Genomic DNA, 12,374 nt, shown 5'->3' with positions numbered 1-12,374 from the left:
ACTGGGGATCCTGAAATGGACTGACTGCAGACTGTAGAATAAACTCTGGTATAATAACAGGTAAGAAGCAAAAAAGGTCTTTAATACAATAAAGATCTACTCTCTCTCTCTCTGCAGATGCTGTGAAGCGAGCTCCTATCCCTAAATCACGTATGTACACTGTATGAAACTCTGCTGACTGACGGCACTGATTTTACTGACATTATATATATACCGGTGGGTGACTGAGATTAACAGTGTTTGTATCTCTGTGTTCCAGTGTGTGACTGGGATTAACAGTGTCTGTATCTCTGTGCTCCAGTGTGTGTCTGTGATTAACAGTGTCTGTATCTCTGTGTTTCAGAATGGCAGTGGCTGTGCAGTTCTGCAGGTAGGTCTGTTTCCTGTTGAAGATACAGACACAGTACTGCTATTGAGCACTAATAATAATGAGTATTGATTCCTGGTGGGAAATGCACTGATAAAAGAGTAAGGAGAATGAGAATCAGTGTAAACTGAGATTCACTGCAGGTTCACATCATATTCCTGTGGAAAACCTCATCTCCTTTCACAGTGATCGTGTTGTCATTCAGCCAGTGGAGTCATGTCTGTGCTGGACTGACTGAGCTATAAAATCACAAAACCTTTTTACTATGAAAAGCTCCCAGTCTGTAGGAGACTACATGTCATGGGTACAAATCATGAGTCCTACACAGTGGAGCATTTTAATAAACAGATTACAATGTTTACACAACTGATGATAAAACTTTCACTGCTGACCTCGTGATCCTACATAATAACATTAAGAATAATATCATGTGTCCCCCTCACTGTACTGGGGCTTGCAGGGTGAGCGCCCCCTACTGGCCCCACTAACACCTCTTCCAGCAGCAGCCTCAGCTCTCCCAGGAGTCTCCCCTCCAGGTACTGGCCAGGCTCACACTGCTGGGTCTCAGTGGGCTGCTGGTTGTGAGCTGTTTTCACACTGGTGCTCGATCTCCTTCAGAGATATTGGACATAAAGCCAGCGAACAGCACAGCCTGATAACCCACACGCTGTCACACTATAAACTATATCTTTACATGACCTTTGCCCTGTTCACCTGTCTGGGGTACAACCCCAGTATTGTCTGTGCTGGACACAGTGTCCCCCAGGACACTACAGCTCAGTACTGACCCTCTCCTTTCTTCTGTACAGGTGAAGGCAGCCCCATCCCTGACCTGCGTAAGTCCACTGTGTGTAAAGTCACAGATCCTGCTGGGCTCCAGCTCTCTCCCTGTCAGTGTGTGTGGAGGACAGAGGGGTATTTAAAGGTGATGTGGTGTTAATGGGGGATGTGTGACTGTGATTAACAGTGTCTGTATCTCTGTGTTTCAGAATGGCAGTGGCTGTGCAGTGCTGCAGGTAGGTCTGTCTCTTCTTGATGACAGAGATGCTGTTTTAAACCCTAGTGTCTGGGGTTATTGGGGTCTTGAGTCCAGAAGGTCTCTTTGGTGTGAGATGGTCATTCATGATGTGTAAACAGAAGGAGATGTATTTCAATCCCATGTTTCTGTAACATCCTACAAGTAATCTCAGTGGAGATCAATCAAAGTTTCATGGTGGGAGTTTCTGTCTCTATCCTGTATGTGGCATTACGCGGGGGCATGTCCAGTGTGGAGGCGGAGCCCTGACCCACTGTGGAGGCGGAGCTCTGGTTGAAGGGCGGAGCCTGGCCTCTGTAGTCCAGCTGTCCTGGCTCCTCCAGTCCCAGAGGGGATTGCTCCCCGATAAGGCATTTTTCTTTGCTTTTTCTTTTTTCCTGTCCCATCACATATCTTCACCAGGGCAGACACACACACACACACACTCTTTTTCATACACAAAGATTTGGTTTGGCCTTACGCGCCTCCAGACTGAACCCCGCTAAATAGCCTGGCGGTCATGAGACACAGCAGTAAACTTTCTTTTTGACTTTTTTGTTTATTTTTTATTTCTAATTGGTCTCTGCTAACCGTCCCCTCACCAGGGCATTGACGTTTTACCAGTGCCTCCACTGTCACATGTGTTTCAGTCTTATGGCCAGTATGAGTCTCTCCTGGAGGGACTGACAGTGTAGAAAACTCATTTTCCCTGAAGGCCACGTGCTCTGGTCTCTGCTCACTCCTGACTGAGGGTCTACAGGCTGAATGTGGCAGAGCCAGTGACCCTGGATTTGGGAATAACTGTGGAATATCAGGAGGAATCAGGAGCAGAGCCAGTCTCATAATAACAAGCCATTCAAATCCTGAGGAGAAACAGTGTTAAAGGATGGTATACTGACAGTACTCTTCCCCTGCAGTTTCACAGACACACAGCCTCTTGTGAGAGGCAGCAGTGGGACTCTGGTACAGGGGCTCCTCTGGGGCCTGTAGGCCTCTCTCTTGTCTGAGAAATAGCTGCTTCTCTTCACATGTCAACCAGGCTGATGGGTCAGCAGGAAGAAACATTATAAAATCACCTTTTCTTCTTCTGTTTCCCTCTTTCCTCTGTCTGTGTTAATAGGATGTTCATACAAACACAGAACAGGCAGGATGTGCTTCTATACAGAGTACGTTCAGACTGGGGGAATAATAAACATTATTATGCAGATAAACTTTATTACTAAACAGCTCATGTTGTTGCTTTTTGTGTTAATAAACTGTGATTCAGTCAGGATTTACCTGTTTCCAATTTTGGGGAGCTGAACCTCATTAATCCCCAGCTCCTCAAAGGTCATTTCCACCTGGAGTGTTTGTGTCCTGAACATCTTGCAATATCTTGGACAGGATAGAGAGCACAGGTCTGGCTCAGGGTCTGAATTATGATTTTATATATCAGTACATAAACTAGGAAGAAATACCCCCCCCCAAAAAAAAAACAACAAACATTTCATTTCTTCAGAAGTCATCATTTCAGGAAGTAGCACATGTAGTTAGCTATTTTTCCAGGCCATGTCCAATATATCTACTACTTAATTAGCAGTAGTATTGAGCTACAATGATTGAGAGACTATTCTCTCTTTTACAGCCTTTCTATTCTCCAGGAGTAAAAAATAAGAACTGAGAACAATCTCTTTGAACTTCACTAATCTGACAGGCAGACAAAAGAAAGATAGTATTTATTCAGTATTAAGAGTTTATACTTAAGTATTAAATAAGTGAAAATATCAGTCGGCTTTCCACTGTTTTCCAGTCTCATCACTGAACTTAAGGCGCTCTGAGGCCAGAAATGAGTTCAGGTGTTTTTATAAATTCATGTAGGTGACTGTGTCAGTCTTTCTAGGCTCCAGGAGTCAAAAAATATGAGCTGATAAGAGTCTCTTTGATCTTCACTAGATTGACAGGCAGACAAGCAAAGGGGAGTATTTACTCAGTATTAGGTATTAAGAGTTTACGCTGAAGTATCAAGTATGAGGAGAGTATTAAGTCAGTATTCATTAGTCATGCGAATAAAACTTCTTGAATTGAATTGATTAAAACCCCCATTCGCTCTGGGCATTATAAGCCCCGCCCCCTGTCTCTCAGTGGTCAGAGCTCACTGATTGACAGCTGGTGTGCCCTATCAGAGAGGCGGACAGTGAGTGTGAGCAGTCTGAAGTCAGTATGAGCGCCTCTGTTTCTCTCGTCTTTCTCTCCGGGTTTCTGGATGTGTTATTTCTGCTTTAAATTGAACACTTTGGATATTTCTTGGCATTTTCAAAGTAAGTGTAAAGTCCTTTATTTCAGCAAGGTATTGCTTTTTCCATTATATTTTTTTTTCTGTAAAAACGAGCAGTATGCAGTCTTTGAATTCAGCACTTTTTTATTCTGCGTCGTCAGGAAAATGGTTTCAGAGAAGATGAACGAGCTGCTGAACTGGGATTTGAAATAAACCGGTTTAACAGACAGGCTGTCCAGTTTCTTACAGTATACAGGTCGCTGTGGTGGGTTGTGAAGTGTTTGAAAGCGAGTGGTCGGGCTGTAGTTTCTCCTGCAGTCCGGTCGGTCCTGTGTTTATTAATAATGTCGTTTACAAAAATAAAGTTTCATCTCTGTGAAAACAAGTGTTTAATGTTTGTATTTAGAGGATATTGGGACCACTCCCATGTGTAACACTAGTGAAACAGTGAAGAAGATGTCGTTTCTCTGGAAGGGAAGAGCAGTCATTAGTAATTGACTGGTGTTTCTCTCTCGGTGTGTTTGGGGACAAAGACATTTCACAGTCTGATGGAGTTGAGTTGGACTGTGATCGGCAGGAGCCTGTTGTGATGTTTGTGTTTTATTCCCCAGCTGCTGTGACTCTGGACCCTGATACAGCTCACTGTGGGCTCAGCCTGTCTGAGGATGGGAAGAGAGTGAGATGGGGACAGATGAAGAGTCTCTCTGACAATCCTCACAGGTTTGATAAAGAGCTCTGTGTCGTGAGCAGGGAGGCCTTCACCTCAGGGAGACACTACTGGGAGGTGGAGGTGAATCGATACTGGAGAATAGGAGTGACCAGAGAGTCTGCAGAGAGGAAAGGGGGGATCAGCTTCTCTCCCCAGCAGGGTTACTGGTGTCTGTTCTCTGGCTCTTCTGTTTTCTTTGCTCTCACTGACCCTGTGACCCCTCTCCCCCTCAGTCTGAAGCCCAGGAAGCTGGGGGTGTGTGTGGATATTGAGGAGAGGAAGGTCTCCTTTTACACAGTGGAGTCCAGAGCTCATGTCTACACTTTCACTGACATGGTCTTCCCTCAGGGGGAGAAGATCTATCCTGTCTTCTGGACTCTGGATTCAGATAAAGACCTTGAGCTGCTGCCTGCTGTCAGTGTGGAGATTAAACCCGTCACTGACTCATGAACACAGGCTGACTCTCTCCCAGCTCTCTGTCCACTGCTCACACTGGGAGACGGGTTTACTGTGAGGTCAGAAATATAGTAGGAATTGTAGAAATGATGATGTTGTGTCGTGTTTAAATTTTTTATTTACTATAACACATTTAAACGGGGAAAATAACATAACGAGAGAGAGCGAGATAACTCGCTACCAGCCTGCTGTACTCCTGACTTGTAAATATCTCTGGAAACCCTGCTGTGTTTTTTTCTAATTTTTGAGAAAATAAACTTTTAAAAATGAAATCCCGTGTGGGTCTCTCCTGCGCGCGCCGGTGATTGTGAAGCTGCCAGATCGGGGAGGGACCCACTGACGTCACCACAGCCAGGAGGAATAGGGACTGTGACGCAGACAGGAAGTGGCTCAGGGTGTTTATGGGAGTTGTAGTTTACAGGCAGCGCTGCTTCTGTTACCAGCTATAGCCAGTCTAATACCCGGCTGTCTTTAATACAGGGATTCATGACTATGTTCAGTATTTTATGTTCATTTGGGGTTTATTTTACTCTGGTGTTTTGTGAGAGACGTTTTATTTGATCTCTAGTCTTTTCTTTATTTTATTTCCCAATAAAGTTTGGTAATGGGCCAGTGAAACCTCTGCTTTCCTTCATATGAAAAGCCAGGGGCAGTTTTTTTTTTCTTCAGAGACAGAAACCTGGGCTCCGTGTCGGTCTTGTCTTCGTCCTGCCGTTTGGACATTTCATGTGGACGATTCTCTGTCCACAGAGGGACTGTGTCGTGAGAGGTAGTTTTAACACACTCCCTTGAGCGCTGGTTAGTGTGGTAATTGTGAGACGTTCCCTAGAGTAAGCGGGTTAGAAGATGGCGACAGACCTGCTGTTCTAGTAAAAAGTGAAGTTAAACTCATTCCTGGTGTTGTGTTCAGCTGTGTTTAATATATATAAACTAACCTGAAACACGAGACTGCAGCGGGAGATTACTGCACTGCTTCGGCAGTTTGTGTATTCAACATCATTATCTGAGGGATTATTTGTGAAACTTGGGCATGTACAGTATATAAATATATTTCATTTCGCTTATTTTAGTTCCTCTGTCCTGAAACAAAACGCGCTACAATGCGTTACTTGTTGCCACTTTTGTTTTAATCCTAGCCGTGTCCAGACTCTCAGAACAAACTGAAAAGCTCCTAATTCTGCATCTCCGATCACATTTGAAATATTTCACTTTGTTCACTTCGTGACGCAGTGCTGTACCGCGGGAAAACACTGTTGACAAAATGAATATCGAACTTCGAGCTGTTCAATTATTCTCTTAGAAATACATTTTATTATACAAATAAATTAAACTGCTTGACTAAAATGTCTCTATGACTACAATGTTGTAAAAACAATGTTGTAAAAGGTCTGTTCCATATTAGACAGGTCTCAACTAAAATACTTATTATAATTTAAATAATTATAATTACAATTTAGTCCGCTAGACTAAATGTTGGTGACTAGAAAGTGACTGACTAATAGATACTGACAGACAGAGTGTCCCACACTGACAGGCTGAAGGAACTGAGTCTCTTTAGTCTGAAGGGAGTGTCCCACACTGACAGGCTGAAGGAACTGTCTCTTTAGACTGAAGGGAGTGTCCCACACTGACAGGCTGCAGGAACTGAGTCTCTTTAGACTGAAGGGAGTGTCCCACACTGAGAGGCTGGAGGAACTGAGTCTCTTTAGACTGAAGGGAGTGTCCCACACTGACAGGCTGGAGGAACTGAGCCTCTTTAGACTGAAGTGAGTGTCCCACACTGACAGGCTGAAGGAACTGAGTCTCTTTAGTCTGAAGGGAGTGTCCCACAGTGAATCTAGCAACACAAGAATAGTACACGCTGTACATTGTCTGCTGATAATGTTTCTGTAGGGCTTTTTCAACACTCCCCATGTGACCTTGGCAGTGGCGCTGTGGGTTAGGTTCCTGACTTATACATCACACATTGGGTGTTCAAATCCAGCTGAAACCATGACTTTTTTTTAAACAAACATTTCTTTGAAAAAATAAAATAGGGTTAGTGTTAGGGTTACTGTCAAACTTTAAATCAACAATTGATTTAAGGACGATCTGTCAAAGTGCAATGAAATACAATGTTGTTGTTGTTGTTGTTGTTGTTATTGTTGTTTTTATCCTGTAAAGCATTTTGAGAAGCCACCTTTAAAGGCGATATATAAAAGTGCTGATTCTTATGGAATGTGTTTTCTTTCTTCTTTTTTTCAGCATGGAATAAACCTATTACTTGATTCTTATGGATGCCCGGTTCCGCCGGGGATTAAAAAAAAAACAATCAATCGCATATCTAAGGAAATAGCAATATAACTATGTTAATGCACAAACAGTGGCATGTTACATTATTAATTTCTCAGTTATTAACTGAGTCATCAGTTCTCAGATGACTCTGCAATTGTGGGATGTATCAAGGGTGAGCAGGAGGAGGAGTACAGAGGACTGGTCAGCAGCTTTGTGGAATGGTGTGGGGTGAACCACTTGGAACTGAATGTTACAAAGACAAAGGAACTGGTGGTAGATTTCAGGAGGAAAAAGGTCAAACCTACTCCTGTCTACATCCATGGGAGTGGCGTGGAGATGGTGGACTCGTACAAGTACTTGGGAGTGCACATCGACGATAGACTGGAATGGTCTAAGAACATCGAGGCCATCTTTAAGAACGGACAGAGCCGACTTTACTTCTTGAGGAGGCTCAGGTCCTTCAATGTGTGTAGTAAGATGCTGCACATGTTTTATCAGTCGGTGGTAGCGAGTGCCATTTTCTACGCAGTGGTGTGCTGGGGCTCTGGGATTAGAGCAGTAGATTCCAAAAGGCTGAACAAGCTCATCAGGAGAGCGAGCTCTGTCATTGGGTCTGACCTGGACCCCTTGGAGGTAGTGGCTGAGTGGAGAATGATGTCCAAACTAGAGGCCATCATGGACAACTTCTCCCATCCCCTCTATGACAGGCTTGCAGGAATGAAGAGCACGTTCAGCAATAGACTGATCCATCCACGGTGCGACAGGGAGCGCTACAGGAGGTCATTCTTGCCGTCTGCCATAAGACTGTACAACGCATCCACCTTGCGTCTTGGCAGAGGCAACAGCGACAGTGACCTGTTTCTGGACTAAACGCATATACACATCTACTGCTACATCTGTTCTCTTTCTTTTTCTTTTTCTTTTTCCCGTTTACAACCACTTTTGTGCAATATATGCCAGGGACCTGTGCAATACATTTATATTTATATTTATATCTATGGTTACATCTATATTTATATTCATACGTGTGATACGATTTTCTGTGTACTGTTCTGTTCTAGTTTCCTCTTGTGTGTCCGGACTGTGAGTAACTCTTGTATTGTATTGTATGTTTTGTACTATTATTATATAATTCGTTACACTGTGGCTGTGTTGTGTGTGTTAAGCTGCTGTTGCACTGCAATTTCCCTCACGGGATCAATAAAGTATCTATCTATCTATCTATCTAATTTGGGTGTCTCCTCTTGCCAGAAAGCTCTAAATTGTATTTTGAGTGCGGTTTTTGACTTTTTTAAAATTACAATCCATAAATAAAGCTGATACTGTATAGACTTTTAATTATTTTAAACTGTATTACAGCAGCACAGTCTTCTGCGTAATAATGTTCACCTCTCTGTCCAGCAAATTAACAATAGTAATAATAATGAACTTGATTGTATATGGCGCCTTTAAAGGTGGCTCCTCAAAGCGCTTTACAGGATACAAACTATAACAACAATACTGTTAGGCTGGGCAAGCGATTTTTAATTGTAAAAAAAAAATAAAAAATGAGATATAATGATGTGTTCCGGCTTAGACATTAACGAAGAGCATAACGAAGGTCATAAAGGTCATAAACGATATTAATTTTGGAACATAACATATGATGTAAACTGTATGTTGCTGTTATTGGTATTGTAACGCCCTCGCCTGGTGGTGAGGAGGAAGCGCCCCTAGGCGCTCGTAGTACCGCTGGGCATGCTGGGAGTGGTAGCCGGGGAGAGCCTGAGGGTCAGCACGATGACCAGCGGCTGACCCTACCTGTGTAAATAATGTCCTAGTAGTTCTAGTGCCCTGTGTAGTCTTGTAAAAGTGTAGTGTGTTGTTAAGTAATTACCACCCTGAAGATGTGTACGTGTTCCGTCAGTCTCCTCATGTGCGTGTATATCGTGTGGTTGTTAATGAATAAAGCTAGCGCTTAGTTTGTTAATTGCGTCTGATTCCAGCTCACTGGCCCTGCAAAACTTAGTTCAAGACTTTAAACTCTCAGACACATATAGATGTATATATCCCACAACAGCAGGATATACATGGTCAGGGAGGAATAGCAGCTCCAGAATTGACTACTGCTTTGTCTCAGAGAGAGTGAAAGTTGTTGGGGTCACTCTTCAGCCTGTCTTCTTCTCAGATCATCAGGCTTTAGGGTGTAGAGTGGAACTCCAGGGCGGGACTGTCTTTGGCCCAGGCCTCTGGAAACTCAACACAAAGCTGCTAGAGAACGAGGGGGTAGTATCCCGCTACAAGGAGAAACTATCACAGTGGCTGTCCTTGCAGTGTCTGTACGGGTCAGTAGGAGAGTGGTGGGAGGAGGTGAAGATGAGGACAAAGGCCTTTTTCATGGCTGAGGGAAGGAAGGCTGCTGCCAGACGGAGAGGAGTGCTAGCCAGGAAACAGAGGCAGCTGCAGCGTCTCTACACAATGCTGCACAGTGGCTTCGATGTGCTCAAGGATATCACCCTTTTAAAAAAGGACATCCGGAGCATAGCCGAAGAAAGCAGTCGAGGAGTGCTGTTAAGAAGCAGAGTGCAGTTCTTGGAAGAAAATGAGAAGTGTACTCGCTTGTTTTTCAGGAAAGTGGTAGGCTCCAAGTCTGTCATGGAAAGTGTAGTTGATGAGGAGGGACGAGAGAGAACAGAGCCGAGTGCTATCCTCTCCTGCACCGAGGCCTTCTACTCAAGACTGTACAGCTCTACAGAGGTAAAGGATGAAGAAATTCATTTTTTTACCTCAAAGCTAGAAAACGTTTTGAGTGAAGAAGATAGGGAAGTACTTGAGAGGGATTTGACAGTAGAAGAGCTGAGACAGGCTATGGAGAGCTTACAGAAGGGGAAAACTCCGGGTGCTGACGGGCTCCCTAAAGAATTTTATTGCACCTTTTGGGATCTGCTTCAGGATCCGCTACTGCTCCTATTGGAGGAAAGCTATAAGACAGAATTGCTGCCTGTCTCCTTAAGAGAAGGCACTATCCCTCTCTTGTTTAAGAAAGGAGCAAAGAATGACATAAAGAACTGGAGACCCCTCAGCCTGTTAGGCGTGGACACTAAGATCCTGTCCAAAGCCCTTTTCCTGCACCTACAAAATGTAGTGGCCTCACTGGTAGGGAAAGAACAGACTTGTGGGATAGCAGGACGCCTGATGAGCGACAACCTGGCCTTGTTGAGGGATGTCTGTCTGTACTCTGAGGATCCCTCCTCCCTCTGTGCATTTTAGGTGTAGACCTAGAAAAGGCCTTTGACCGCCTAAACCGGCAGTACTTAACATCGGTCCTTGAGCACATGAAGTTTGGCCCCATCATGAGAAAGTGGATTAACCTGCTGTACACAGGTAGCAACAGCAGAGTCATGGTTAATGGCAATAGATCACGCACCTTTGAAGTCTGTTCAGGGGTGAGGCAGGGCTGCCCATTATCCCCCTTGTTATTCGTTTTGGCTATGGAGCCCTTAGCCTGTGCCTTGCGCCAGGATCAGGCCATTAATGGGATACCAGTGCCTGGAAGTGGGGGAGGAGAGGTAAAGACATCTCTATACATGGATGACGTCACCCTGCTCCTCTCTGACAATGCCTCAATTAGCAGAGCTCTGCAGTGCTGTGATCTTTTCTCTTTGGCTTCCTCCGCAAAAATTAACAAATCTAAGAGTGAGATTTTTTATCAGAACTGGAGGGAGCCAAAAGAAGAACATGATCTCAGGCTGCAAGAGAAGAGAATTAAGGTCCTTGGGGTGTATTTTGGAGAAGAGATGGGAACAGTAAATTGGCAGAACAAATTGCCAATCTTAAACAAAAAACTGATGCAATGGAAGGACCGAGACCTCACCATGACAGGGAAGGTGCTGGTCATCAAAGCCGAGCTCTTGCCTGTCTTGAATTTTCTGGCTTCTACCTTCCCAATCCCACACCGTGTTGCGGCGGTGCTGAGGAGATTGATGTTTCAATTTCTATGGGGTGGGAAGCAGGAAAGACTCAGAAGGGAAATAATGTACAGGCCGCTACCCTCAGGGGGGAAGTCTGTCCCAGATATTGCTACGAAGCTGCTGTGCATTTTCCTGGCCTCTGTGCTGAGAGGCTTTGCAACAGCACCTGCAGCGCGTACCTGGACTTATTGTGCCAGGCTCTGGGTAGGTAGGGAGGTGTTCAGAGTGTGGGGTGTCAGACCCAAGCTGGATGTCCCACTCTCTGACACATGCCCTGCAATTTATGGGACAGTTAAAAGTTTTCTAAGATCTCACCCAATTGGCCATATTCCCCTCCGAGATGTCAGCGTCCAAAAACTGGAAGATTTCGTTGCACCCCAGAACAATAGGCAGACCCCTGTGGGCATTTTAACATCAGCCCAAACAAGGAAGGTGTGGAAACACACATCCTCTAAGTTTCTGTGCAACATTCACAGAGATTTAGCCTGGAGTGTCGTCCACCAGTGCTTACCGGTACGAACTTTCTTGTACCGTAGGGGCCTCACCCCCAGCCCTCGCTGCGTTAGGGTGGGCTGCGGCGAGGAGGAGACTGTGACCCATCTCCTGTGGTCCTGCTTTTTTGCTAAGGCCTTCTGGGCACAGTTTGAAGATTGGTTGCAGGCTCTCTCGCCCCAATTTTCCCTGACCGCTGCTTTCGTCATATACGGCATTTCTCCTGTCAAACTTCCTCCTGACGTGTTTGACAGGATCTGGGCCGTGGTGAAGAGTGGGAAAGACGCCCTGTGGAGAGTGAGGAACATGGGGCTGTTCAAAGGCATCGAGGTCCCAGTCAAGGCAGCAGGTAGCCTGGCCCTGTTCATCACCAGAGAGAACTATTACCTCAGAGATCTGTGGAGAGAAGGGAGGGAGGAAGCAGAAAATCTGTGGGAAATAGAGAGCAGAGGACAGTATCTCAAGAAACTGTGAAAAACATGATCATGTTTAAGTAAAGAATGTGATTTGCACCAGAAAAAAAGAAACTGTTGCTATGTAACTGGTACCGTGTCAAAATGTAATGAGATGTGATCATATATACTGTTTTAAGTATGTATATTAATGTAAAGCTTTCTGATTTGTGATGTCCTGTATTTTTTTGTGAAAAGAAAATAAAGTTCTTAAAAATCGAAATCGGTTCACCCAGGGCGAGGCTCGGCCATTGCACTCCGGCTGTGCTGACCCCTGCGAATTCCCCAAATGTGGGAATCTCGACTGCATAATTTCTGGTAGTGGGGGACTGAGTTCGCGCTCTCCCCTGGCGAGCTGGTTAAAAAACAGACTGACGCACAGCGCTCTGCGGAAGCCGCTGCTGT

General features: G+C 44.8%; 3 protein-coding genes and 1 non-coding gene across 4 annotated transcripts in view; 2 read left to right on the top strand and 2 right to left on the bottom strand.

The window, feature by feature from the left end:
* Positions 1-1,490, top strand: part of LOC138238061 (butyrophilin subfamily 2 member A2-like) — a 93,767-nt gene extending 92,277 nt beyond the window's left edge. Inside the window, exons 9-12 of the mRNA XM_069187913.1 lie at positions 118-150; positions 344-370; positions 1,177-1,203; positions 1,357-1,490. Of these exons, the coding sequence (XP_069044014.1) occupies positions 118-150; positions 344-370; positions 1,177-1,203; positions 1,357-1,403 (134 nt within the window). The 3' untranslated portion in view covers positions 1,404-1,490. The remainder of the gene's footprint in view (positions 1-117; positions 151-343; positions 371-1,176; positions 1,204-1,356) is intronic.
* Positions 1-12,374, bottom strand: part of LOC107076270 (butyrophilin subfamily 2 member A2-like) — a 323,939-nt gene that overhangs the window by 231,472 nt on the left and 80,093 nt on the right. The gene's annotated exons all lie outside the window — the stretch shown is intronic.
* The window catches only part of LOC138238070 (butyrophilin subfamily 1 member A1-like), a 133,612-nt gene that overhangs the window by 48,591 nt on the left and 72,647 nt on the right, over positions 1-12,374 (bottom strand). The gene's annotated exons all lie outside the window — the stretch shown is intronic.
* On the top strand, positions 12,150-12,319 carry LOC138238469 (U1 spliceosomal RNA). Its single transcript, XR_011189522.1, has one exon. It is a non-coding gene; the product is annotated as a U1 spliceosomal RNA (small nuclear RNA).

Source organism: Lepisosteus oculatus, chromosome 4 (assembly GCF_040954835.1).
Source record: "Lepisosteus oculatus isolate fLepOcu1 chromosome 4, fLepOcu1.hap2, whole genome shotgun sequence".
Classification (NCBI taxonomy): Eukaryota; Metazoa; Chordata; class Actinopteri; order Semionotiformes; family Lepisosteidae; genus Lepisosteus; species Lepisosteus oculatus.
Note: the sequence above shows the minus strand (reverse complement) of the source record. Positions and strands in the feature narration are given on the sequence as shown.